Consider the following 25825-nt stretch of genomic DNA (forward strand, 5'->3'; position numbering starts at 1 on the left):
TATCATTTATAATAGCTCCCCTTCTTAGGGCTTTTAGTGAGAAGTTTTGCCTCCAGATCTGCTAAACTCATTCAGAAATAAAGAATGATTAAATATCATGTCTAGACTTTAAGGTAAAACACAGTATCAATTAAAAATGTCTCCACATAGAATTAAGGTACAGACACTTCGGGCTATGCAAAAACTCTAGAGAAATAGGCTTAGTGAAGTCTAATGATCAAGGCAGAACTTCTGAAAAGGGAGTTGGGGTGGGTATTCACAAAGCGAAGAGTTGAGGTAATTCTTTAAAGAAGACCTGGATAATTGAGAGACCGGTCTATACAGAGTGAAAGCCAAGACACAAGCATGCACCCAGTTTGATTATGTTCTTCCTTTGTGAGAAATGAGGTACCCTGGGCAAGACTGAAGTCTAGTATGAACTAAGAGTGCTGGATAAAACTGTTAACGATACAGTCTGAAAGTGTCATTTAACCTTGTATTAATTAAAATATGGAAGGAAGGATTCAAGCAAATGCTCACCGACTCTCAACTCTTAAGAATGGAACTGATGTACCAGGGACAATCTGGGGAAAGTTCCCTCCGGTGGGACTTTGAAAAGTCTATAGCCTAGAAAAACTAACAAACTAAGTAAAAATTCTAATAAAAAATGTAAAGTTGGCCAGAGAGAAGAACAGTAGTTACCAGGGGGTGGGGAAAATGAGCTGTTGGTCAAAGGGTACAAAGTTGCAGTTTTACAGAATGAATATGTCTGGAGATCTAATGTACCAGCATGATGACTACAGTTAATAATACTGTAATACTTGAATACTGAAAATTTGTTCAGATAAAAAAAAAAGCAGGAGAAGCTTTCAGACACAGCAGACTTCATAACAAGTAAAGTTATCAGGGATAAAGAGGAACACTACATAATAATAAAAGGGTCAATTCTCCAACAACACATAAAAATCCTTAACACATACATATGCACCTAACAACAGAGTGTCAAAATACATGAGGCAAAAACTGATAGAACTACAAGGACGAATATATGAATCCACTATTATATATGGGGACGTTAATAGCCACCTATCAAAAATAGATCCAGCAGACAGAAAATCTGTAACGACATAGTTGAACTCAACACCACCATCAATCAACTGGATATAATGGACATCTTTAGACTACTTCATCCAACAATAGCAGAATACACATTCTTCTCCAGATCAGATGGAACATTTACCAACAGACCAAGTACATTTGTTTCTGTGCCTTGAAACAAATTTAAAATAATAAAAATCATACAATGTCTGCTCTCAGACCACAATGGGAATAAGGGAAATTCACAGCATTGAATGCATATATAAGAAACAAAGGGGGCTTCCCTCGTGGTGCAGTGGTTAAGAATCCGCCTGCCAATGCAGGGGACACGGGTTCGGGCCCTGGTCCTGGAAGATCCCACATGCCGTGGAGCAACTAAGCCTGTGTGCCACAACTACTGAGCCTGTGCTCTAGAGCCTGTGAGCCACAACTACTGAGCCTGTGTGCCACAACTACTGAAGCCCACGTGCCTAGAGCCCATGCTCCACAACAAGAGAAGCCACTGCAATGAGAAGCCCACGCACTGCAACGAAGAGTAACCCCCGCTCGCCACAACTAGAGAAAGCCCGTGCACAGCAACGAAGACCCAATGCAGCCAAAAATAAATAAATAAAAAATAAATAAATAATTGTTTTTAAAAAAAGAAAAGAAGAATCTAAACTCTATAAACTAAGCTTCCACTTTAAGAAACTAGAAAAAGAACAGCAAATTAAATCCATAGTAAGCAGAAAGTGATTTTTAAAAAGCTAAAAATTAGAGCAGAAATTAATGAAACTGAAAACAGGAAATCAATAGAGAAGAATCAATGAAACCAAAAGTTGCTTCTTTAAAAAGATCAGTAAAATTGATAAGCCTCTAGCCAGGTTAACTAAGAAAAAGAGAGAGAGGACACACACAAATTACTAACATCAGAAATTAAAGAGGGGCCATCACTATAGGTCCCATTGACATTAAAAGGATAATAAAGGAATACTACAAACAACTCTATGCCCACAAATCTGAAAACCTAGATGAAATGGGCCAACTCCTTGAAAGACATAATTTGCCAACACTCACGACTAGAAGAAACAATCTGAAAAGGGCTGTATCTATTAAAGAAACTTAATTAATAACTAATAAGCTTCCAAAACAGAAAGCACCAGGCCCAAATGGGTTCACTGGTAAATTACACCGAACAGTTAAGGAGGATATTATACCAATTCTCTACAATCTCTTCTGAAAGACAGCAGCAGACAGAATACTTCCCAACTCATTCTATGAGGCCAGTACTACTGTAATACCAAAAATAGACAAGGACATTGCAACGAAAGAAAACCCCAAAAACCTACAGATCAGTATCTCTCGTGAACATAGCAAAAAATTCTCAACAAAATATTAGTAAATTGAATCTGAAAATGTATATAAAGAATTACACAACACAACCAAGTGGGATTTAACCCAGGTATGCAAGGCTGGTTCAACATTAGAGAATCAATTAATGTAATTCATCATATCAATAGGCTAAAAAAGAAAAATCACATGATCATATTAATAGATGAAGAAAAATCATCTGACAAAAATCAAACACCCATTCATGATTTTAAACAACAGCAACAGCAACAACTTTCAGTAAACTAAGTATAGAGGGGAACTTGCTCGACTTAATAAAGAATTGCTAACAAAAAACCTACAGCCAGGGGCTTTCCTGGTGGCGCAGTGGTTAAGAATCTGCCTGCCAATGCAGAGGACATGGGTTTGAGCCCTGGCCCGGGACGATCCCACATGCCTCCAAGCAACTAAGCCCATGCGCCACAACTACTGAGCCTGCGCTCTAGAGCTCACATGCCACAACTACTGAAGCCCGTGTGCCTAGAGCCCATGCTCCACAACAAGAGAAGCCGCTGCAATGAGAAGCCCGCGCACCGCAACGAAGAGTAGCCCCCACTGGCCGCAACCAGAGAAAGCCCACGCACAGCAACAAAGACCCAATGCAGCCAAAAATAAAAATTAAAAAAAAAAAAAAAAAAAAACCTACAGCCAACATCATATTTAATGTTGAGAGACTAAAAGCTTTCCCACTAAGATCAGGAACAAGGTAAGGATATCCCCCTCTCACAACTCCTTTTGAACATCATCTGGAAGTTCCAGCTACTGCTGATTTAAAAGGAAGAAACAAAAAACTTCAAAGTCAAAGACATCATGACTGTCTACATAGAAAATCTGACAGAATCAACAAAAAAACTCCTTGTCTATATAGCAAGGTCTCAGGATGTAAGGTTAATATACAAAAGTAAATCACTTTCCTATACACCAGCGATGAACAAGTGAAATTTAAATTTTTTTTAAAAAAATTCATATTAGCACTTCCTCCCAAAAATACTTAGGTATAAATCTAACAAAATATGTACAAGATCTACATGACAAAAACTACAAAACTGATGAAAAGAATCAAAGAAGAACTAAACAGAGTTATTCTGCATTCATGAACTGGAAGAGTCAATATTACCAAGATGTCAGTTCTTCCCAATTTGATCTATAGTCAATGCAATCCTAATCAAAATCTATCAAGTTATTTCGTGGATATCAACAAACTGATTCTAAAATATATATGGGGACTTCCCTGGTGGCACAGTGGTTAGGAATCTGCCTGACAATGCAGGGGACATGGGTTCGAGTCCTGGTCCGGGAAGATCCCACATGCCGCGGAGCAACTAAGCCCATACGCCACAACTACTGAGCCTGCACTCTAGAGCCCGCGCGTCACAACTACTGAGCCCACGCGCCACAACTACTGAAGCCAGTGTGCCTAGAGCCCATGCTCCACAACAAGCGAAGCCACCACAATGAGAAGCTCTCGCACTGCAACAGAGTAGCCCCCGCTTGCCACAACTAGAGAAAGCCTGCACACAGCAACGAAGACCCAACACAGCCAAAAATAAATAAGTTAATTAATTGATTAAAAAATAATAATAAAAATGTATATATTTAAAATGTATATGGAGAAGCAAAAGACCCAGAAGAGACAACATGATATTGAAGGAGAAGAGCAAATTTGGAGAACTGATACTATCTGATCTCAAGATTACTTCTACAGTAATCAAAAATAAGAAAAGAATAGAGAGCCCAGAAATAGACCCACATAAATACAGTTAACTGATCTTTGAGAGAGGAGCAAAGGCAATACAATGGAGAAAAGACAGCCTTGTCAACAGATGGTGCTGGAACAAATGGACATCCAAGCACACACAAAAAAAGAATCTAGACACAAACCTTACACCCTTCACAAAAATTAACTCAAAATGGATCACAGAATGTGAAATGTAAAACTATAAAACTCCTAGAAGGTAAAATAGGAGAAAATCTAGATGACCTTGGGTTTGGCAATGACTTTTTAGATACAACACCAAAAGCATGATACATGAGAGAAATAATTGATACACTAGATAGACTTCATTAAAATTTAAAATTTCTGCTCTGCAGAAAACATTGCCAAGAGATACATAAAGACAAGCCACAGACTAGGAGAAAATATTTGCAAAAGACGTATCTGATAAAGGACTCTTATCCAGATTATATGAAGAACTCTTAAAACTCAAAAATAAGAAAATGAACAACCTGATTAAAAAATGAGTCAAAGAATTTAACAGACAGAGTAGTGGAAGAAGATACACAGATGGAAAATAAGAATATTAAAAGATACCCCTCATCATATGTTATCAGGGAAGTGTAAAGTAAAACAATGAGATACTATTAAACACCTATAAGAATGGCCAAAATCCAGAACACTGACAACTCCAAATGCTGGTGAGGCTGTGAAGCAACGGGAACTCTCATTCACTGCTGGTGGGAATGCAAAATGGTGCATCTACTTTGGAAAATGGTTTGGCAGTTTCTCACAAAACTAAACATACTCTCACCATATGACCCAGCAATCATGCTCCTTGGTATTTACCCAAAGGAGCTGAAAACTTATGTCCACACAAAACTCTGCACACAAATGTTTACAGCAGCTTTATTCATCATTGCGAAAACCTAAAAGCAACCAAGGTGTCCTTTAGTAGGTGAACAGATAAACTGCTGTACATACACACAACAGAATATTTTTCAGCAATAAAAAGAAATGAGTTTTCAAGCCATGAAAAGAACCTTAAATGTACATTACTAAGTGAAAGGAGCCAATCTGAAAAGGCTACATATGGTATGATTCCAATTATATTACATTTTGGAAAAGACAAAACTATGGAGACAGAAAAAAGAACAATGGTTGCCAGGGCTTAGAGGGGAGGAAAGGATGAACAGGCAGAGCACAGAGGATTTTCAGGGCAGTGAAATTATCTGTATGATACTATATTGATCGATACATGTCATTATACATTCTTCCCAAACCTACAGAATGCACACCACCAAGGGTGAATCCTAATGTAAACTATGGACTTAAGGTGAAAATACTGTGTCACTGTAGTTTCATCAATCATAACAGATGCACCAATGCTGGTGGGAGTGCTGATAAACGGGAGGCTATGCGTGTGTAGGGGCAGGAGGTAAATGGGGAATATCTGTGCCTTCCACTCAATTTTGCTGTGAACCTGTAACTGTTCTAAAAACTAAAGTCTATTTAAAAAATTATGCTAGTGGTAAACTGAAAGTATGAATGTGAACTGATATTTATGAGCATGTATATACAGCCTCACATCTATGTAATTACTAGTATATCACTAGAATGGACTAACATAACTAATGCTCAACAGAAAAAATAGGATATGCATCCCTAACAGCCTAGACTTTTATCTCTCATACTATTCTCCACTAAAAAGAACTAGTAGTCTTACAGAGTAGGCGATTTCATATCCTGAGGCAGAGAGTATTAAAGATGGGCCTGAAAAACATTCTTGCCAACGAGCAATAGCTTTGAAACATTCTGAGATATTAAAAAGGATTAAGAAGCCAGCCAAAAAGGGGCCCCAACTAGCCACACAATGACAACTTCAGCAATTTTTTAAAAAAAAGGTTTAATTATAATTAGCTAAATCATAATTAACTAATTACAATTAACTAAAACAAGTTTGCAAAGCCCTGATTATATAATGACTCTCAAAGAAAAGTGGAATTTCTCTCCTCAAGTAACTAGCACTTCATTCAAGTTGATGTTATCCATAAAGAAAAATGGACACAGAACTGGCAACGGTCGCACCACCTCCAAAAGGGAGGATTTTTCTTACCATAAAATCTTGTGAGAATTCTTGCTACTTTCCCAATGACCACTTGCAGGATACTCATTCCCATCACTTACCCTCACCCCCCACACACACCTTAAAAGAGTACTCATTTTAATAAATACTCTTAAATTACTACAGATCATTAAAGAAATGTGTCAAGGCACACAATTCACAGAGTAAGAGACCTTCCAATAAATCCTGGGCCTGGAGACGTGCAGAGATGTCAAAGTCTTGCAGTCAACTGGAATGTGCTTTTAAACAGATTAGAAATTTAGGAAACTCTTTCTTCTCTTTGCTTGCAGGTTGGTAATTTTAACAATTGTTCTTTATCCTTTTCTTTACTATTCTCCTTGCCCTATGTGTTCACTAAAGGAACTGGACAAAGGTCTTTCCAAGCACAAAGACAGAGCAAAGACTAACACAATTGGCTTTATTTAACTTTCATACGGAAGGACAAGATAAATATGTATATTTTTATATATATATATATATATATATATATATATATATAGCATCAATGCCTATCATATGCCTGGAAGTATTCTGGGCACTGGGAATAAATCAATGAACAAGACAAATCCCTGACCTCATGAAGTTTATGTTTTAGTGTGAAAGGCACACAAACAAATATGTAATATAATGTCATATCTGTTAAATACTAGGAGGAAAAGTAAAGCAGGAGAAGAGGATACAGCACGACAAGTGCTGCTTTTCAACAGGTTGGTCAGGAAAGGCCTCTCCAACAAGACAGCACTGGGTAGAAATTTGACTGACGTACGGCAAAAAGTTCCATGAGTATCTGGGAGAAAGGCGTTCCAAGCAAAGAAGACAAAAAGTTCAAGTGCCTGAAAAAGGAATATGGCTGGAGCCCAGAGAGCAAAGGGAAGACAGGAGATGTGGCTGGACAGGTAGCCAAGGTCAGTAGAGCTTGAAGATCATACATGGACTTTAGGCTTTATTTTAAGTATCCCTGGAGGCCTTGAATAGTTTACAGAAGGGAAATAAAAGACTCTTACTTTGGGTTTTAATTAAAAGCTCACTCTACTACTACATGAAGAACAAAACTAGAATGGAGTGAGAGTAAAAGCAGCAAGACCAGTTGGGAAGCTCCTGCAGCAGTCCACACAAGCAGTGGTGGTGACTAGTTCTGCAGTGACAGCAGAGGAGGAGATGAGAGGTGACTGAAATCAGGCAGGATTATCAAGGTAAAGCCCAAAGCATTTTCCAACAGGCTCCGTATTTCAAGCCTGAACAATACACGACGTCATTTACTGAGGTGGGAACACTGGACGAATAGAAGGTTTCGGGACAACAGTAAACAGTTCCACAGAAAACACATTAAGTTTGAGACCCTCTTAAGAATCTAAGAGGAGATGTTAAGAAGTAAGCTGAAGATACTGGTTGTGTTCAAAGCAAGAAAAGAGCTGGTAATATAATTTTTAGAGTTACCAGCACATAGATAATATTTAAAGCAACTGAACTAAATGAGACCACCTAATCTGTGAGATGAGCAAAAGAGATCAGTGAGATAAGAAAAAGCAAGAGAATGTGGTGTCCTGAAAGCCAAATTAAAAAAACAAGTTTTCCTCCTGAAAGTGGTTACCTGTGTGAAAATGACACTGAATACCTAAGGAGGACAAAGACTCAACAGTGGTTTTGGCAATATGAAATCAAAACCAGTTCTGGGAGAGCGGGAGGAAGAAAGCCTGACTGGAGTAGGTTCATGAAAAAATGGTCAAAAATAAGTAATAACCATAAGTATAGACAATTCTTTCAAGCGCTTTTGCTATAAAGATGAGCAAAGATGCAATATAGTAGCTAAAAGGGGTAGCTGACCACGAGAAGTTACTTACGTTTAAGAAGGGTGATACTGCAACAAATGCTAATACTAATGGAAATGATTCACTGAGAGAGGAAATTCTTGATACCAGAAACCAAGGAAAACTGAAGGCGCAAATGGGACAGTATCCGGGACACAGGTAGAAGAGTTGGCTGTAGATGACCCCAGAGACTTTTCATCCCACTTTAAGTTAGGAAGGTATAATAAAATAGATGGACAGACATGCAAGCAAGAAAGAAGATTTGATTGCGGATGAATGTGGAATTCCTTTCCTGCTTGCTTCTATTGATTTTTTCATTGAAATAATCAAGATCATCAACTGAAAAATGAAAAATGAGTTGTTAGAAGTTTGAAGGGAGAAGAAAAGGTGGTGAAAGAATTGTCCCTGATAACGGGAGAGGGAATTCTAAGTAGACTAGAATGAGTGGAGGATAGCAATCACGACCCACTTGAGATGTGAGGTCGTACGTTTAAAATGCCACCAGTCAGCAAGTTTATGGTTTTCTCCAGCCATTCTCGCTGCCAAAATGCAGAGTCTGAGTTTTGTTATGAAAGCAAAATAGTGGGAGGATGGCAAAAGAGTTTAGGGTGCATAACAGAACGACTACAATAATGGATCACAGAATCTGAACTAGAAAAGGAGGCTGACAAACCCCATCAGTAAGATCACTGAGTTGGAGAATTCAGTGTGTCTGAAGAATTACTGTGGTGTGGATATTAGGAAAAAGTGAGCTAGTAAAAGAAGAGGTATAGTAAGGACAGTTGAAACAGATTTTGGAAGTGAAACAGCAAGTGTCCTAGTAAGTGATACAGTGATAAAGGCTAAAGTTTGGCAATAAGAATGAGTGACTGAGGTGGGCTGGAGAAGAGGATTCTGAGGAAGTCAAGGAGCTACGAGGTCTGGGTGTTGAGTAGATTATTAAAATTGACAATGGGAGAAGGAGAGGAAAATGGAAAGGGACGTGCTAAATCTTCAGAGAATAAGACAGAGTACTCAGGGAGACTTCTGGTAAGTGCAACAAAACAGGACCTGTGGACAGTCTTAGAGCACTGGCTTAAAGGGACTTGCAAGTAATCGTTACACCGCAAATGTCACTTAAAATTACAAAAAACTTTTCACAAGAAACTAACGGTACAAAGTACAGAAAAAATTTAAATTAAGGGGAAAATCTATGAAAAATAACTAGTGGATAACTTATATAAATCCAAGTTTAAAGTAATGTGGTAATGAGGGGCTTCCCTGGTGGCACAGTGGTTAAGAATCTGCCTGCCAGTGCAGGGGACCCAGGTTCGAGCCCTGGTCCGGGAAGATCCCACATGCGGCGGAGCAACTAAGCCCGTGCGCCACAACGACTGAGCCTGTGCTCTAGAATCCACAAGCCACAACTACTGAAGCCTGCACGCCACAACTACTGAAGCCCACACACCTAGAGCCCAGGCTCGGCAACAAGAGAAGCCACTGCGATGAGAAGCCCACGCACCGCAATGAACAGTAGCCCCTGCTTGCCGAAACTAGAGAAAGCCTGCACGCAGCAGCAAACACCCAACGCAGCCAAAAAAAAACATAAATAAAATAAATAAATTTATAAAAATAAATAAATAATGTGGTAATGAATGTACACCAAAGGGTAAAATGTACAATTCTGAACTTCCAAGCTTCTCTCCTGTCACTCTACTTAACTAGACTCTATGGGAAAAAGGAATGAGAACTGCAGAACTTCTGAAGGCTTTTCCAAGAATTACAGGCATATAATAGCAACACATTTGACAACCAAAAGTATTCCATGGAAAATTATATTATAAAAGATACAGCAATTTCTAATTTTCTCTAAAAACTGTATGACATTCTGTAAGCATCAAGGTGGTGACATTCAACATCAGAGAAAAAGCCTATCAACTATGTCTAAACAACAACTGTAAAAATACTGACAATGACAGACCATCTCGCATAGATATCCTGTGAATACAATATGAAACCTAGTCCCGTTGACAGCTCATTAAATCACTAAGTTGGTATAAATTTTGGAAACTACTTTGGGCAACCTATTCTATTTTCCTTTTGCAGATGCAAAACACACATTAGCTTATTTAAGGCACCTAAAAGTCCAGTAGACTAGGAAGTATTTGCTCTGGTCTCACCCAGCATTTCACAGTATTATTTGCTAATGGAACATATTTTTTCCTCACATATATGCTAACACAATAAACAAACACCAGATGGTTCATAAGCCAGAAATCTCGTGAGATATCATACGAATGGCCCGGAATTACTGTTTATTCCAGTTTTAATTCTGCTTTAATAAAATATTTCTCTACAGAGATTAAACGATTTCTACTAAATCAGAGCTTTAGGGGAAAAAAAGGGAGAAAACTCAGTTTTTTCACTTTGTCATTACTTATTAAACTACTCTAGCACATGGAAGTTTTAGAACTCGGTGTACAGACGACTGCTAACTGTACAAATTATTCTGTAAATTCTTAAATTTTTTAATTAAGTTTTGAAACCTGTTTCCACAGTATTTTCTGTTTCTGTTGTCTCCAGCCCATCCATGCTGTCCTCATCTTCCACTGTACTTTTTCCTCTACTTCGAGGCCTATGGACAAAGAAATAAACATATAATTAAATGTTACACATTAAAGCTTAGAATTATACTCAAAATAAAGCACAAGTTGAAGGTACACAAAATAATTTAGGCAATTTTTCCTTCACTTTACCATATCAAATAGTAAATATCACACTTTACAGTCATTTTTCCCACATATTCAGCCCTTATACCTAAATGTGGGGACAGAGGCCCATATTAATATGTTTGTGTCATCATAACTCTGTAACTCTGTAACATCGTAACTTCTGTAAGTATTTTCCAGGCTAGGTTTTCCCCTCTTTTACCAGAACTTGAGATCACTCCCTCCGTCTACAGCAGTGGTTTTTAACTATCTAGTGGGTTCAAAGTTCACACACCAGGTTACACCTCTATATCTAATGAAATTGAGGAGTGATGTCCAGATGTCTGCATTTTTAAGACACCTACCCCTTAAGGAGAAAGTGAGGCACACTCCTGCAAACCACCCCCCAAAAAACAAAAAATCTAACTATTAAGCATGATCTAATCACACTTGCCTTACAAGTGTGACGAATTTTAATTTATAAACATTTCAGTAAAGTAAAATAAACATAAGAATCATGGTAAGATCAGCTCGGTGCTTTGTGACCACCTATAGGGGTGGGATAGGGAGGGAGGGGATATGGGAAGATATGTATACATATAGCTGATTCACTTTGTTATACAGCAGGAACTAACACAACATTGTAAAGCAATGTTCAACATTGCAGTGTTCAACACTGTAAAGCAATACTTCAATAAAGATGTTTAAAAAAAAAAAAGAATCATGGTAAAGTACAATTCTCTTACCCAATGCAATTAAAAAAACAAAAGACCTTTAAGGTTTTTGAGGTCTCATAAAGGATAGAAATGAGTCAAAAAAAGTTTTTAAACACATTTAAAAAAAAAAAGACATTACATATAAAAAAAAAACCTTAGAAATTGACAAAGCAGTATTCAGATAATTTCAGAGCTTTAAATTATTTCACTACTTAAAAAGAAAAAGTACAAACGAACACAGTATTTATTTGAAAAATACTTAGACTTGAAAACAATAAGGAATAGAGAAAAATAATAAGAAAAGGTAAAGCAAAAAGGGCTGTTTTAAACAACAGGAAACCTATTTAAATCTTTTTTTTTTTTTTAATGTATGTATTTATTTTTGGCTGCGTTGGGTCTTCGTTGCTGCACGCAGGCTTTCTCTAGTTGTGGTGAGCAGAGGCTACTCTTCATTGTGATGCACGGGCTTCTCACTGCGGTGGCTTCTCTTGCTGTGGAACACGGGCTCTAGTCGTGCGGGCTTCAGTAGTTGTGGCTCGCGGGCTCTAGAGCACAGGCTCAGTAGTTGTGGCGCACGGGCTTAGTTGCTCCGCGGCATGTGGGATCTTCCCGGACCAGGGCTCGAACCCGTGTCCCCTGCATTGGCAGGTGGATTCTTAATCACTGTGCCACCAGGGAAGCCCTAAATCTTATTTTTAAAAGGATATTAATTCATCAAAACCAGTAAAGGAGATATAAAAATTTTTTTAAGTTAAAGCGATCAAAGTCCAAATAGTTTTATAAATGCAATACTACACACTCTCAAAAAGTCATCCTCATCCCACAAAAAAAATTAAAAGGAAATAACCAAACCAAAATTCTAGCATATCCAAAAAACTATGGATGAAAAAAAATACCAATAAATATAATCAGAATGCAAATATAATATTAGAAATTTGCCAATATAACACACCAAGTCAAGCAGACAAAACAGCATCATTCATGAGGGGAAGGGGGAAAGTAGGCAGAAAAAATAAGAGATGACAAAAACTTGATGGGAAAGGGTGATCAGGGCTAAGGTTGATTTTATTGTTCATAGAAAAAGGGAGAGAATAATTATTTTCAGAATTTATTAAGGCAACTAGTGTAAGTAGTAGTAGTTATGTTTAAGTTATGTTTAACTTAAAAAAAAAAAACTTTAGAGGGACTTCCCTGGTGGTTCAATGGTCAAGAATCTGCCTCCCAATGCAGGGGACACGGGTTCGAGCCCTGGTCCGGGAAGATTCCACGTGCCGCGGAGCAACTAAGCCCATGTGCCACAACTACTGAGCCTGCGCTCTAGAGCCCACAAGCCACAACTACTGAAGCCCGTGCGTCCTAGAGCCCGTGCTCCGCAACAAAGAGAAGCCACCGCAATGAGAGACCTGTGCACCACAACAAAGAGTAGCCCCAGCTCACCGCAACTAAAGAAAGCCCGCGTGCAGCAACAAAGACCCAACGCAGCTATAGATAGATAGATAGATAAATAATAGTAATCTAAAATTTTTTTCAAACAAACGCTAAACAAATTCTTCACCAAAAAACCTTCATTAGAAGATACATTAAGGAAATTCAAAAAAAAAAAAAAAAAAAGGAAATTCTTCAGAAAAAAGGAAAATAATACTCAATAAAAATATGGATCAAAATTCCTCTATGGAAAGGAATAAAGAGTGATGGAAATGGTACCTATGTGAATAAATATAAAAGACTTTTATTTTTAAATCTCTTTAAAAGTTAACTCACTGTTCAAAGCAAAAATAATTTATTGTGGATTTCATAATATATATAAAATTTAAATGTATGGCAACAATAGTTCAAAACATTGGAGGGTAAAAGTATACTGATGTACAGGCCTTTTATTACATCTGAAGTGATATTAATTGAAGGTAGACTCTGATGAGTTAAAAATGTGTAACATAAATCCTAAAGCTACTCTTTTGTAAACACACACACACACACACAGCTTATTAGTCAAATGGAGATAAAATAGAATCCTAAAAAAATATTCAATTAACCCAAAAAAGACAGGAAATGAATAAAAGGAAACAAAGGAAAAAATGGGAGAGAATGAACAAATACAAAACAAAGTGCAAGTAGATTTAAACCCATCCACATAAATAATTATATTAAGCATAAATGGTCTTAATACAACAATTCAAAGGCAAATTTTATCAGATTAAATTAAGAAAACAAGAACCTTCATCAAGGAGATAACAGTCCTAAATATGTATGCATTCAATAGCAAAGTTTCAAAATACATAATTGCAAGGAGAAATGTTTAAACCCACAATTATATCTGGATATTGCAACACTCTGCTCAATAACTGATACAGGTAGACACAAAACTCCATAAAGAGACAGAAGACTTAAGACTACTACCAACCACATGGACCTAACTGACAGTTATAGAACACCCTACCTAATGACAACAGAATACCTACTCTTTCCAAGCACACAATCCAGAGAATAAGCCATATTGTAGGCCATAAAACAAAGTTCAACAAATTTTAAAAGACTGAAATCATATAGAACATGTTCTCTGGTCATAATAGAATTAAACTGTAAACAAACAAAAAAGATGTATGCAATATCCTCAAATATTCAGTAAACAACACAATTCTAAATAAGGCACTAGTCAAGAAAGAAATGACAAGGAAATTAAAAAATAGCTTGAGCTAAATGAAAATGAAAACACAGAATTTCATTAAGATTCAGGAAAGCAGTGAAAGAGGGAAACTTACTTAAATAATTATATCAAGGGCAAGATAGTTATATCAGAGTCAAGATGTAAGATTCCTATATCAAGGAATTAAGAGGTACCAAACATGTATAAAATAAATAAGCTACAAGGATATACAGTATAATGCAGGGAATATAGTCAATATTTTATAATAACTATAAACTGAAAAACATAACCTTTAAAAATTGTAAAACAATTGTTAATCACTATTTTCTACACCTGAAACTTCTGTAATATAGTACATCAACTACACCTCAATAAAAATAAACAGTAAAAAAAAAAACAGTTAAATCAGAAAATAACAGCTCAACTCTAATAGTAATATAGGTCTCTACTTTAAGAAATTAAAAAATGAAAATCAAATCAAGCCTGTAATAAATAGAAGGGAAGAAATAATAAAGAGCAGAAATCGATGATATAAAAGCACAACAATTTTTTTTTAAATCAGTGAAACCAAAAGATACTTCTTTGAAAGAATAAAATAGATGACTCTCGAGCAAAAATGATCAAGAAAAGAAAAACAAACAAAAAAACCCTCACAAACTACCAATAGAAAATATGAAACAGGGGTCATCACTAGAGAGACTACACACATTAAAAGGACAATGACATTATATTATAAATAATTTTATGTCAATGAATCAGCAACGTAGATGAAATGGACCAAAATCCTTGGAAGGCACAAATTACCAAAAATGACTTAAGAATAGAAATAGAAAATTTGAATAACCCAGTTATCTATTTTAAAAATTGAATTTGTAAGTATAAACCTTCACACAAAGAAAATTCAATCCCAAATGGCTTTACTGATGAATTCTATCAAACTTTTAAGAAATACTAATCCTGCACTATCTTCTGTAAATAATGGAGAAGGAAACACTTTCCAACTGATTCTATGAGGCTGGCATTCCACTGACAGCAAAATCAAAGACACTATATAAAACCAATATCCATCATAAACAGACACCTGTTCCATAGAATAAAAATGGAACACTCTACTACCTATTTTTTGCAGATATTATAATTGTCATACATACCAAGTCAAAACAAGGGTATTGAAAGAAAATAAAATTACAACCTATTTTTCGATTTAAAAACACACATAAAAATCTCAAACAAAAGATTATCAAGGGGCTCCAGCTCTAAATAAGATGAAGGAATATATGCCAAACTTTTTCTCTCACTGAATGTAACTATAAAACATGTAAATAATTCATGAAACAGCTATTTGAGTTTCCTTAAAGACATGCAACAGCAGGCTGTTCAAGAACAGACACCAAAATTCAAAGTACTACCAAAGTATCACTAAGTTTACTTCTATTTTACCTCTCCAGTATCTCCTGGCCTGAACTCAAAGAAGTCTGAAACCCAGGAGTGACTGCTGAGGTGCAGAAAATGAGAGCGCTCACCTGATCTGACCAACAACCTGCCCATGGGTGGACCTGATCCTAATTAGTATAAGAAAGCCTTTCAGAACTGAGCTAACAGACCTCTGGCCAGGTCCCAGACTGATTACTTGGTACTGCACATACAGTACAAATAGAAACAGTCTTGCAAAAGGCTTTGAAAACTAAACTGACCTTACTACAAGCCCACAAAGGGCTGGTTGAAACCTGTAGCTTGGACCTACCCAGGCCAAGTGCCTGCTAAATCAAAATTACCACCATTCTCCATGTTTTTAAAACACACAGTCTTATAATATCTAAAATGTTCAAGAAACAATCCAAATTACTTGATACATAGAGAACTACAAAAATATCAAATCACACGAAAAAGTACAATGAACAAAAAAGGCTAATGATAAAATGACAGAGGTTGGAATTATCTGATGAGCACTTTGAGGCAGCTATTATAAAATGTTCAAATGAGCGATACTGAACATTCTTAAAACTTAAAATAGAAAGTATGAGCAAATAAAGAAAAGACATAAAGAAGAAATTTTAGAAATAAAAAATTACAAAACCAAAATTAAAGGCTCACTAGAAATAAATAACAAATGATGGGCCTAAATCAAAACAAATGAATAATTACATTAAACGTAAGTGGCCTAAAACACTCCAATCAAAATACAGAGATTAAAAAAAATACAGGGCTTCCCTGGTGGTGCAGTGGTTAAGAACCCGCCTGCCAATGCAGGGGACCCAGGTTCGAGCCCTGGTCCGGGAAGATCCCCCATGCCATGGAGCAACTAAGCCCGTGCGCCACAACTACTGAGCCTGCGCTCTAGAGCCTGCGAGCCACAACTACTGAGCCCACGTGCTGCAACTACTGAAGCCCGCACGGCCTAGAGCCCGTGCTCCGCAACAAGAGAAGTCACCGCAATGAGAAGCCTGCACATCGCAACGAAGAGTAGCCCCCGCTCACCACAACTAGAGAAGGCCCGCGCGCAGCAACGAAGACCCAATACAACCAAATATAACTAATAAATTAATTAATTAAAAAAAAAAAATACAGAGATTGTGTCAGAATCAATTAAAAAAGAAAATGCCCCAACTATATGCTGCCTACTTGAAACTGAAATCAAATATAATGACATATTTAAGGAAACATATACCATGCAACACTAATCAAAATTAAGCTGGAGTGGATATGCTAATGTCATACAAAGCAAACTTCGAAAAAAAAAAAAATGACCAGGGATAAAGAAGGATATTACATATTGATAATACTGATTCCCAACAACACATAATTCTCATTCTAAATGTGTATGTATACCTAACAACAGAACTTCAAAATACATGAAGCAAAAACAAACGACCAAACGAAACAAAACAAAAAAACCCAAAAAACCTTAAAGTACATTATTCTCACTGAATCCTCTTAACTATCCTGTTGAAGTAGACATTACTGTTCCCATTTTACAGATAACCAAACTGAAATTAAGAAAGGTTAAATAAGTTACCCGAAGTCACTGAGTTGGTAAGAGCTAAACTGTAGTGAGGGCAACAAATCCATGGGGAGAAGACCCAAGAACTGAGGTCTGTAAAACTACTGATTCCTCCTAAACTTCAACTTTAAAAAAAAATTTGTTGGGGGTAGGGGAGCTAGCTATCTTGGGCCAGTGCCTGTATTCGCTACCAAACATAACTTTAGTCAGAAGTCCATTACTCAGCCCCTCACACATCAAAATTGGCAAAGGAAAAATTCTTACAAGCTCAAGACCATCTCTCCTCTAAGTGTCTCAGGATTTCACTCCACTGGACCAAGACATGTTGACCCACACACTCTCAAAAAAACAAGAGGTTGAAAGCGGGACTTGAGCAGGTATTTGTATACCCGTGTCCATAGGAGCTTAACACCCACCCTGTAGGACCTCACTCCAATAATCTTCAACCTTACAGGATCTGCCAATTCATCTCCCCTACCAGCTTCTCACGGTTCAGCTAAGAGGCAGCTGTAATACAGTGATTACAAGCATGGACTGCAGAGCTATACTGCCTGTATTAAAAGGCTAATTACCAGCTGCACAACCATATATGAGCTGCTTAAACTCAGTGCCTCAATTTCCTCATCTGTAAAGTGGTACAAAAAGCACTACCTCACAGGATTACTTTGAGGACTGAATGTAAAGCACCTACAATGCCAGTTCCCTGGTAGGCACTCACTGTTAGCTATTGTCACTGGGAAGCTCTCCTCATTCCCATATCTTTATTACCTCTTTTCCCAGCTTGGATCCCATGGTCAGCAGTTATAATCACTCTGTTACATAGACCCTCAATACTTTCTCTTATTTCATTCCATTATATTTGTCTGGGAAAAACCTCAATCCGTATTAAATCTAACTCTCCACCTACTCTGGTCTGTGAATTCAAGCTGAGGGAAAAAGACACAGCCAGGCTACTGACTTCACTTTGTATTTCTAACCTCACACCTCAAGCAGCCCCTCACTGCTGCCCAGCGATCTCCACTTGGGTCAGTTTACTCTCCCATTACCTTAGATATTTATGTCATACTTCTTCTGTCTTCGAACATTTAAGGGACTTCCCTGGTGGCGCAGTGGTTAGGAATCCACCTGCCAATGCAGGGGACACGGTTTTGATCCCTGGTCCAGGAAGATCCCACATGCCACGGAGCAACTAAGCCCGTGCGCCACAACTACTGAGCCTGCGCTCTAGAGCCCGCGAGCCACAACTACTGAGCCCACGTGCTGCAACTACTGGAGCCCCACCTAGAGCCCATGCTCTGCAACCAGAGAAGCCACCGCAGTGAGAAGCCCGCGCACCCCAACGAGGAGTAGCCCCTGCTCACCGCAACTAGAGAAAGCCCGCACGCAGCAACAAAGACCCAGCGCAGCCAAAAAAAAAAAAACAAAAATTTAAGACTCTCCATTTTACACCCTTCAGTTGATAGAACTTGCTTGTTACTTCAATGGCAAAATAGAGGTAGTCAGAAGAGTTTTCATATCCTCCTACCAAACCCTCCGATCTTCCTGAATGTTTTTCCATATACTCTACCTTCCCTCCTATTAAACATACTATGTATGCTCCTAGCTGACATCAATCCCTCTACCTGTGTTCCGGATCACATTTTCTTTCCTGTTCATGAACTTTGCATTATTCCCTTCTTCTCCTGAATTATCAACCTTTTCTACTCTGAAAATCAGTCCCATCAGCATACAATTTACTGCAATAACAACAATCTTCTTTAAAAAAAAAAAAAGAAAACCCTCTCTGGACTCCACATCCTCTCCCAGCTACTGCTCTGCTTCTCCGCACCAACCTTCGAACAATACTCCTTGAAAAAGTTCCGTATCCCATTCTCCACTTCAGCTCCATGCCTCTCCATCTGAATGTCCTCCCCCACATCCCACTGAAGGGGCTGGGATCAGGGTCACTAAAGAACAGGGTGACATACAACTGGGTTTGCCTGGACTGTGCCAGTTTAGGCCTGTCATTCTCACATGATGATTGTGCTCCTGTCATATTCAAAATGTCTTGGTTTGGACTTCCCTGGTGGTCCAGTGGCTACTAAGACTCTGCACTTCCACTACAGGAGGCACGAGTTCGATCCTGGTCAGGGAAGTTCCACGTGTTGCGCGGTGCAGCCAGAAAAGGGGGGCGAGGGGGGGGGGGTCTTGGTTTGATCAATAAATTATCTAGTTACTCTACCAAGCACCTACAACTTGCCAATTCTCAATCTGTCATATGCACATGAGACAAGTGATCGTTTTCTCCTTAGCTTCTTGGACATAACATTCTCCTGATTCTTCTACCACACTGGCTGCTGCTTCTCACTTCCTCTACTGGTTCCTCTTCCTCTTTACTGACCCCTAAATGGTAGAGTGTCCAGGGCTCTGTCATTAAATCTCTTCTCTACATACAAAGGCTCATTCCCTGGGTAATCTCACCCAGTCTCTTTATGTATATGCTGTTAACTCCCAAATTCCTCTATTTCCTACCTCTCTACTGAATTACAACTCATATTTAACTGTCTACTCAACAGCATCTTTAAAGTTAACACATGAAAAACCAAATGTGACTCCACACCCTACCTTCTGAAACTTGCTTTTTCCGATGTTTCCCACCTCAGTCGATAGTGGCATCAATCACCTGAGTAACCCAGCTCCATAACTTCAGATCCCTTTCTCTCATTCCCCATACATCATGTCAGCAAATCTCATCAGCTCTACCTTCAAGATATATAGGTATCCCCCACTTTTCAAAAGCTCGCTTTATGCCACTTCACTTTCACAAGAGACCTACATTAGTACCTGTTTTCACCAACCAAAAGAAACCCAAAGAGGATTTTCACTTTTCCAAAAATAAGGGGTAACTGCTTCTTCGCTTTATGCCGTCTCGGCTTATGAAAGTTTTCATAAGAACACTGCTTTCGGATAGCAGGAGAGACCTGTATTCCAAACATGCAAACTTCTCACCATTTACAATTGCTAAGAGCCTCAAGTCACCATCATCTTTTTGTTACTGTTACAATTGGGAATCATACAACTAGCCTTTACTGAGCATTTAGTATGTAAGAGCCACTGTTTTATCACCATCTCTATTTTACAGATGAATAAAATGAAGCTCAGGGCTTCCCTGGTGGCGCAGTGGTTGAGAATCTGCCTGCCAATGCAGGGGACACAGGTTCAAGCCCTGGTTTGGGAAGATCCCACATGCCACAGAGCAACTAGGTCCATGAGCCACAATTACTGAGCCTGTGCGTCTGGAGCCTGTGCTCCGCAACAAGAGAGGCCGCGATAGCGAGAGGTCCGCGCACCGCAATGAAGAGTGGCCCCCACTTGCCGCAACTAGAGCAAGCCCTCGCACAGAAACGAAGACAGAAACGAAGACTCAACGCAACCAAAAACTTAAAAAAATAAATAAAACTATTAAAAAAAAAAAGATGTTCTTTCTAAAAAAAAAAAAAAAAAAAAATGAAGCTCAGGGAAGATAACGGATCTTCAAGTTTACTCAAATTTAATAGGTCTAGAGTGCTATCTTCTGAGAAACCTCTGCACCATGAGAGCGAAGTGGAGGAAGAAGCGAATGCGCAGGCTGAAGCGCAAAAGAAGAAAGATGAGGCAGAGGTCCGAGTAAACTTGTACACCCATGGAGGCCACAGGAGCAGAAGCAACGGAAGCCAGAGGCCAGGGACGCTGGTACAAATTGTTGGACTGCTTGCCTACTGCCTAGAACTTGTCTCAGTGGATCTGGAACATCGATGGCCATTCTGATCGCCTCGACCGCCTCTGAGAGACCCACCTTGCTCGTATCAAAATGGTCCCTTTTGGTCCTCTGCCCTGGACCTTTGACATACTGGACTAGTTCTATTCTCAGTTGCGGCTGAATGTTAACGTGTAACAATAAATCATCTCTTTTGCTGTCTTAGCTGAAGAAAAAAAAAAAATTTAATAGGTCTAGCTCCATAGCCAATATTCTTAACCACTGGCTATATCGCAATTAGCGGCCTCCCTGTTTCCATTCTCACCGGCCTACAGGCTCCCCAAACAATTCTGGATGATCTTTCTGAACATTAAATTAAAACAGGTCACTCTCTTCCTCTCAATCCTCCAACGGTTTCTCATCACACCTAGGATGAAGTCCGAAGTCCTCATGTCCTACTAGGCCCTACACCATGTGCCTGTCCTGGTTCCCTCTGATCCTCACATGGGGACATTCTCCTCCTTACACTCTGCCATCCTGCTGTACTGGCCATCTAGCGCTTCATAAACACACCTAAGATGTTCCACTTCAGGGCCTTGGCATTTATGGATTCCTCTGCCTAGAACACTTCTCCCAGATAGTCACAGGCCTCTCTTCATTGAGGTTTTTGCTGAAATGTCACATCCTCAGAGAGGACTTTTCTTATCAGCAAATCCACAAAATAGGGCCTGTCACTTGCTATCCATTTCCCCGCTTCATTCTTGTTTGTGCCTCACATTACATTTATTGTTATTTTATTAATCTGTCTCTTCAGATAGAATGTAATCTCCACAAGGGCTGGAATTTTGTTTTAGTCACTACTGCACTCCCCACACCTAACAGCACCAGACATTACACAGGCACTCAATATGTGCTTTGCTGAATGAATACAATGGTTCTACAACTCAAGAGGAAAAATAGGAATTTAGTAACTAGAATTCAGATAACCACCTAACCATTCTAAAGATAAGCAAACTATAGTCCTGCTTCCCACTGAACAGAAAAATTTTATATGGAGTCAAACTTTAAAAGAAAGCCATGTAACCTAAGGCTGAATGTTATGTAATTAAGGTAAACAAAGGGAAATAAGAAGTTTTAACACCACAAGGGACTAGACAAAACTGTCATCACTGACAGATAACATCACCAACATCTACTTAGAAGACACAAGTTAATCAACTGAAAAGCTCTAACAGAGTTTTCTATAAGACTGATCACCATAGTAACATATAAACATCAACGACTTTCCTATACCTCCTATTGAACAAACAGCAGTGATAATCAATTCAAATGTAATGAAAAGAGATGCAATAACAATCACGTTACTAGGAACAACTTTAATGAGAAATATAATAAAACTTTACTTACGGACATAAAGGAAGAACCAAGGAAATTAAGAGATAAACCTAACAGGAGAAGGGACAACGAATACAAACAAGCAACTGATAGATAAAATGAACTGACCTGTAAAACATGATGAAGCGTTCAACCTCACAAAGTCATCAGGGAAGTCAAACAATTAAATGGAAAATGAAGAATACTGATAATTTTCAGTGATTGTGGGAGTACAGAAGAGACAAATGCTCACTCATAACAGCTGGCAAGGATGTAAATGGTACAGCATATACTAAAAGGCAATTCAGCAATATCTATCAAAATATAAAATATGCACACCACTTGATCACTTTCACATCTAGAAATCTATCCTATCTCATGCGCATAAATATATAGAGAATAGATACAGATGTGGAAATATATGAGGATGTTCACTATAGCACAAACAACTTAAAAGCTGATCAAAGGAATATTTAAATAAAGTATGCTCTACCCACTCAATCATTTGCAGTTTCTGATCACTACAAACAATGTATTTGTACTTTCTATTTGCACTAAAATAGAAAGCTCTCTAAGACACAGTTTCAAGAGGAAAAGGGACATTACAGAATATATGAGTCCATGAATTTTTTTAAGTGTATACAAATGTACAAATATGCATATAAGCATGTACATTTGCGTGTATGTAAACACTTACAAATAGAGCAAGATACCTAGACTGCTACACACCGGACTGGTAACAGTGGTTTCTTCTGTGGATATGAAGGAAAATGAGGGCCAAGGAACGGCCTTTAGTTTTTCACTCCCCATGAGTTTCATAAAGAGCACATATTCATCTATACTTTAATAACCTGATTTATACCTATGTATATGATTATATCCATATACATGCACAATAAAATATCAAGCCACAGCATTACTGTTCTATGGTTAGAGTATCATTTGACCCTTAAGCCACCTAAAATATGTCACTTACTAGGTAACATTAAATAATTTTCCTAAAAATATTACTAATACAGCAACAGAGTAATATTTTTGTAAGAGAAAAAAACATAATGGTTGTACCAGTTTACATTCCCAGCAACAGTGTAGGAGGGTTCCCTTTCCTCCAAACCCTCTACAGCATTTATCATATGTAGATTTTTTGGTGATGGCCATTCTGGCCACTTGGCAGATGGACCTAGAGATTATCATACTAAGTGAAGTTAAGTCGACAGAGAAAGACAAATATCATATGATATCACTTATATGTGGACTCTAATAAAATATGATACAAATAAACTTATTTACAAAACAGAAACAGACTCACAGATCTCAAAATCAAACTTATGGTTACCAAAGGGGAAACGTGTGGGGAAGTGATACATTACGAGATTGGGATTAACATATACACACTACTATATCTAAAATAGATAACTAATAAGGACCTACTGTACAGCACAGGGAACTCTACTCAATATTCTGTAATAACCTATATGGGAAAAGAATCTGAAAAAGAATGGAGATATATATATATATGTATGTATAACTGATTCACTTTGCTGTACACGTGAAACTAACATAACATTGTAAGTCAACTATACTCCAACAAAAATTTTAAAAAGAGAGAAAGAGAGAAAGAACAAATTCTCAATAGAAAAATCAAATATGGCCAGCAATTGAAAAAGACAATGAAATGGTCTTTAAACACATGAGACATTCAACCTAACAATTTTAAGAAAGGGAAATTAAAGGAGATATCATTTTACTAACAAATTAATAAAGAGTGATAACTCCTTCAGCTGGGCCAGTTAAAGGAAAACAAAACACTAGTAGGAGTGTAATTTGTACAAATATACCAAAGATATTCTAAATACAGAGCCTAGAATAAAGCTCTTATTTAGTCTCACATGTCAAAAAAGTTTTGGAGGAAAATTATGAAGACTAAAACACTATGCTAGTAATTGTCAAGGCAAATTTATATAGCAATAAGGACATTAAGCCAATGCAAAGAAAAATCAAGAGTAACCATATTCCCATTAAATAGCCAATAATCAGCACAGCAGCTCAAAATGGGCATAATCAATTAAACTGGCATCATCCTTCCTACATAGTAAGTGTGAACTCTTTATAGTCAGGGGTACTTACAGCTGATAATTGCATACAGTTAGTAGTGTCTACAGGTATGACTGTTTAGCTAAAGTTTAAGTTTCACAAAGTCTAGAACATCTGGAGTAAGGGGGAAGTATATAATTACCATAAATAAAAATAAAACTTTCTAAGAAATACCTAAACGTTATCATTTTTATTGTTGTTGTTTTACGACTTTGCAATCAAAGAATTTATAGTAGTATGGAATTTTGCAATGATGGATAGTTGTGAAGTTTAAGCATTTGTTAAGAATGACAGGTCAAAAAATAGGGAAAAGAAAAAAACACAAGGAAGAGGCCCACACAAAGATCTATTTTTCAGAAGGTCTTTGAATTAAAATAATTACAAACTTTAACATCCATTTTATTTGCCTGAAATTTCCTTTTAAATAAGTTTTCTTAGGGAGAGGGGGGTGGGGGGGTGGGGGTGGGAACCGTACTTTCTGTGCAATTCCATAAAGCTAAAACTGCCCAAAAAATTAAGTTGTTTTTTAAGAAAATGTATTGACTCTTTGTTTTTTAAAATCTTGCGTTCCAGTAAACTATTTTCAAAACAGTGTTTTGTGGTGAACTATATATAGAAGGACAGGATAAAGGAAAATACTAAAAGTATTACGGGGAAGGGAAATATATTTACAAAGGATCAAGAATGAAGGGAATTCCCTGCTGGTCCAGTGGTTAAGACTCAGCACTTTCACCGTTGTGGACCCAGGTTCAATCCCTGGTCGGGGAACTAAGATCCCACAAGCCGTGCAGTGCGGCCAAAAAAAAATCAAAACCATACCAAATTTCTCAACAGAAATATTTTAAGTACAAAACAATCAAAATAAAAACAAACACGGAAGGGGTGGAAAGGATTTGACAAATAATAAGCATTAGATAAGACGGCAGAATTAAATCCAAACATATGCAGTTCCCTGGCGGCACAGTGGTTGAGAATCTGCCTGCCAATGCAGGGGACACAGGTTTGAGCCCTGGTCCGGGAAGATCCCACATGCCGTGGAGCAACTAAGCCCATGCGCCACAACTACTGAGCCTGCGCTCTGGAGCCCGCGAGTCACAATTACTGAGCCCACATGCCAAAACTACTGAAGCCTGCGCGCCTAGAGCCCGTGCTCCGCAACAAGAGAAGCCACCGCAACGAGAAGCCCGTGCACCGCAACGAAGAGTAGCCCCCGCTCGCCGCAACTAGAGAAAGCCCGTGCGCAGCAACAAAGACCCAGTGCAGCCAAAAATTAATAAATTACACAAAAAAAATCCAAATATATATCAATAATTATAAAACATGTAAATGAAATAAAATCTCCAAAAGAAAGAAAAAAATTGTCAGACTAGATTTATAAACAAAACACAGTTTTAAGCTATGAAGAGACAGCTAAATATAAAGGCAAAGAAGAGATGAAAATAAACAGGGAATAAGATTGAAAAGGTGTTCAATTTTATAGATAATCAGAAAAATGAAATCTA

At 38.0% G+C, this 25825-nt stretch overlaps 1 protein-coding gene and 1 long non-coding RNA gene across 30 annotated transcripts in view; one reads left to right on the forward strand and one right to left on the reverse strand.

Moving 5' to 3' along the window:
* Positions 1–25825, reverse strand: part of KMT2C (lysine methyltransferase 2C) — a 277595-nt gene that overhangs the window by 190058 nt on the left and 61712 nt on the right. For all 29 annotated transcript variants that reach the window (XR_014246661.1, XM_082398916.1, XM_082398915.1 and 26 more), the window contains one exon: positions 10618–10706. Coding sequence is in view for 28 of the 29 variants with exons in the window: in XM_082398916.1 (XP_082255042.1) it covers positions 10618–10706 (89 nt within the window). In the remaining variant the exon portion in view is untranslated. The remainder of the gene's footprint in view (positions 1–10617; positions 10707–25825) is intronic.
* LOC309632007 lies at positions 13111–21080 on the forward strand. Its single transcript, XR_014246696.1, has 2 exons — positions 13111–16353; positions 16720–21080. It is a non-coding gene; the product is annotated as an uncharacterized lncRNA (long non-coding RNA).

Source organism: Balaenoptera borealis (genome assembly GCF_965194805.1).
Source record: "Balaenoptera borealis genome assembly, chromosome: 7".
NCBI classification, from domain to species: domain Eukaryota; kingdom Metazoa; phylum Chordata; class Mammalia; order Artiodactyla; family Balaenopteridae; genus Balaenoptera; species Balaenoptera borealis.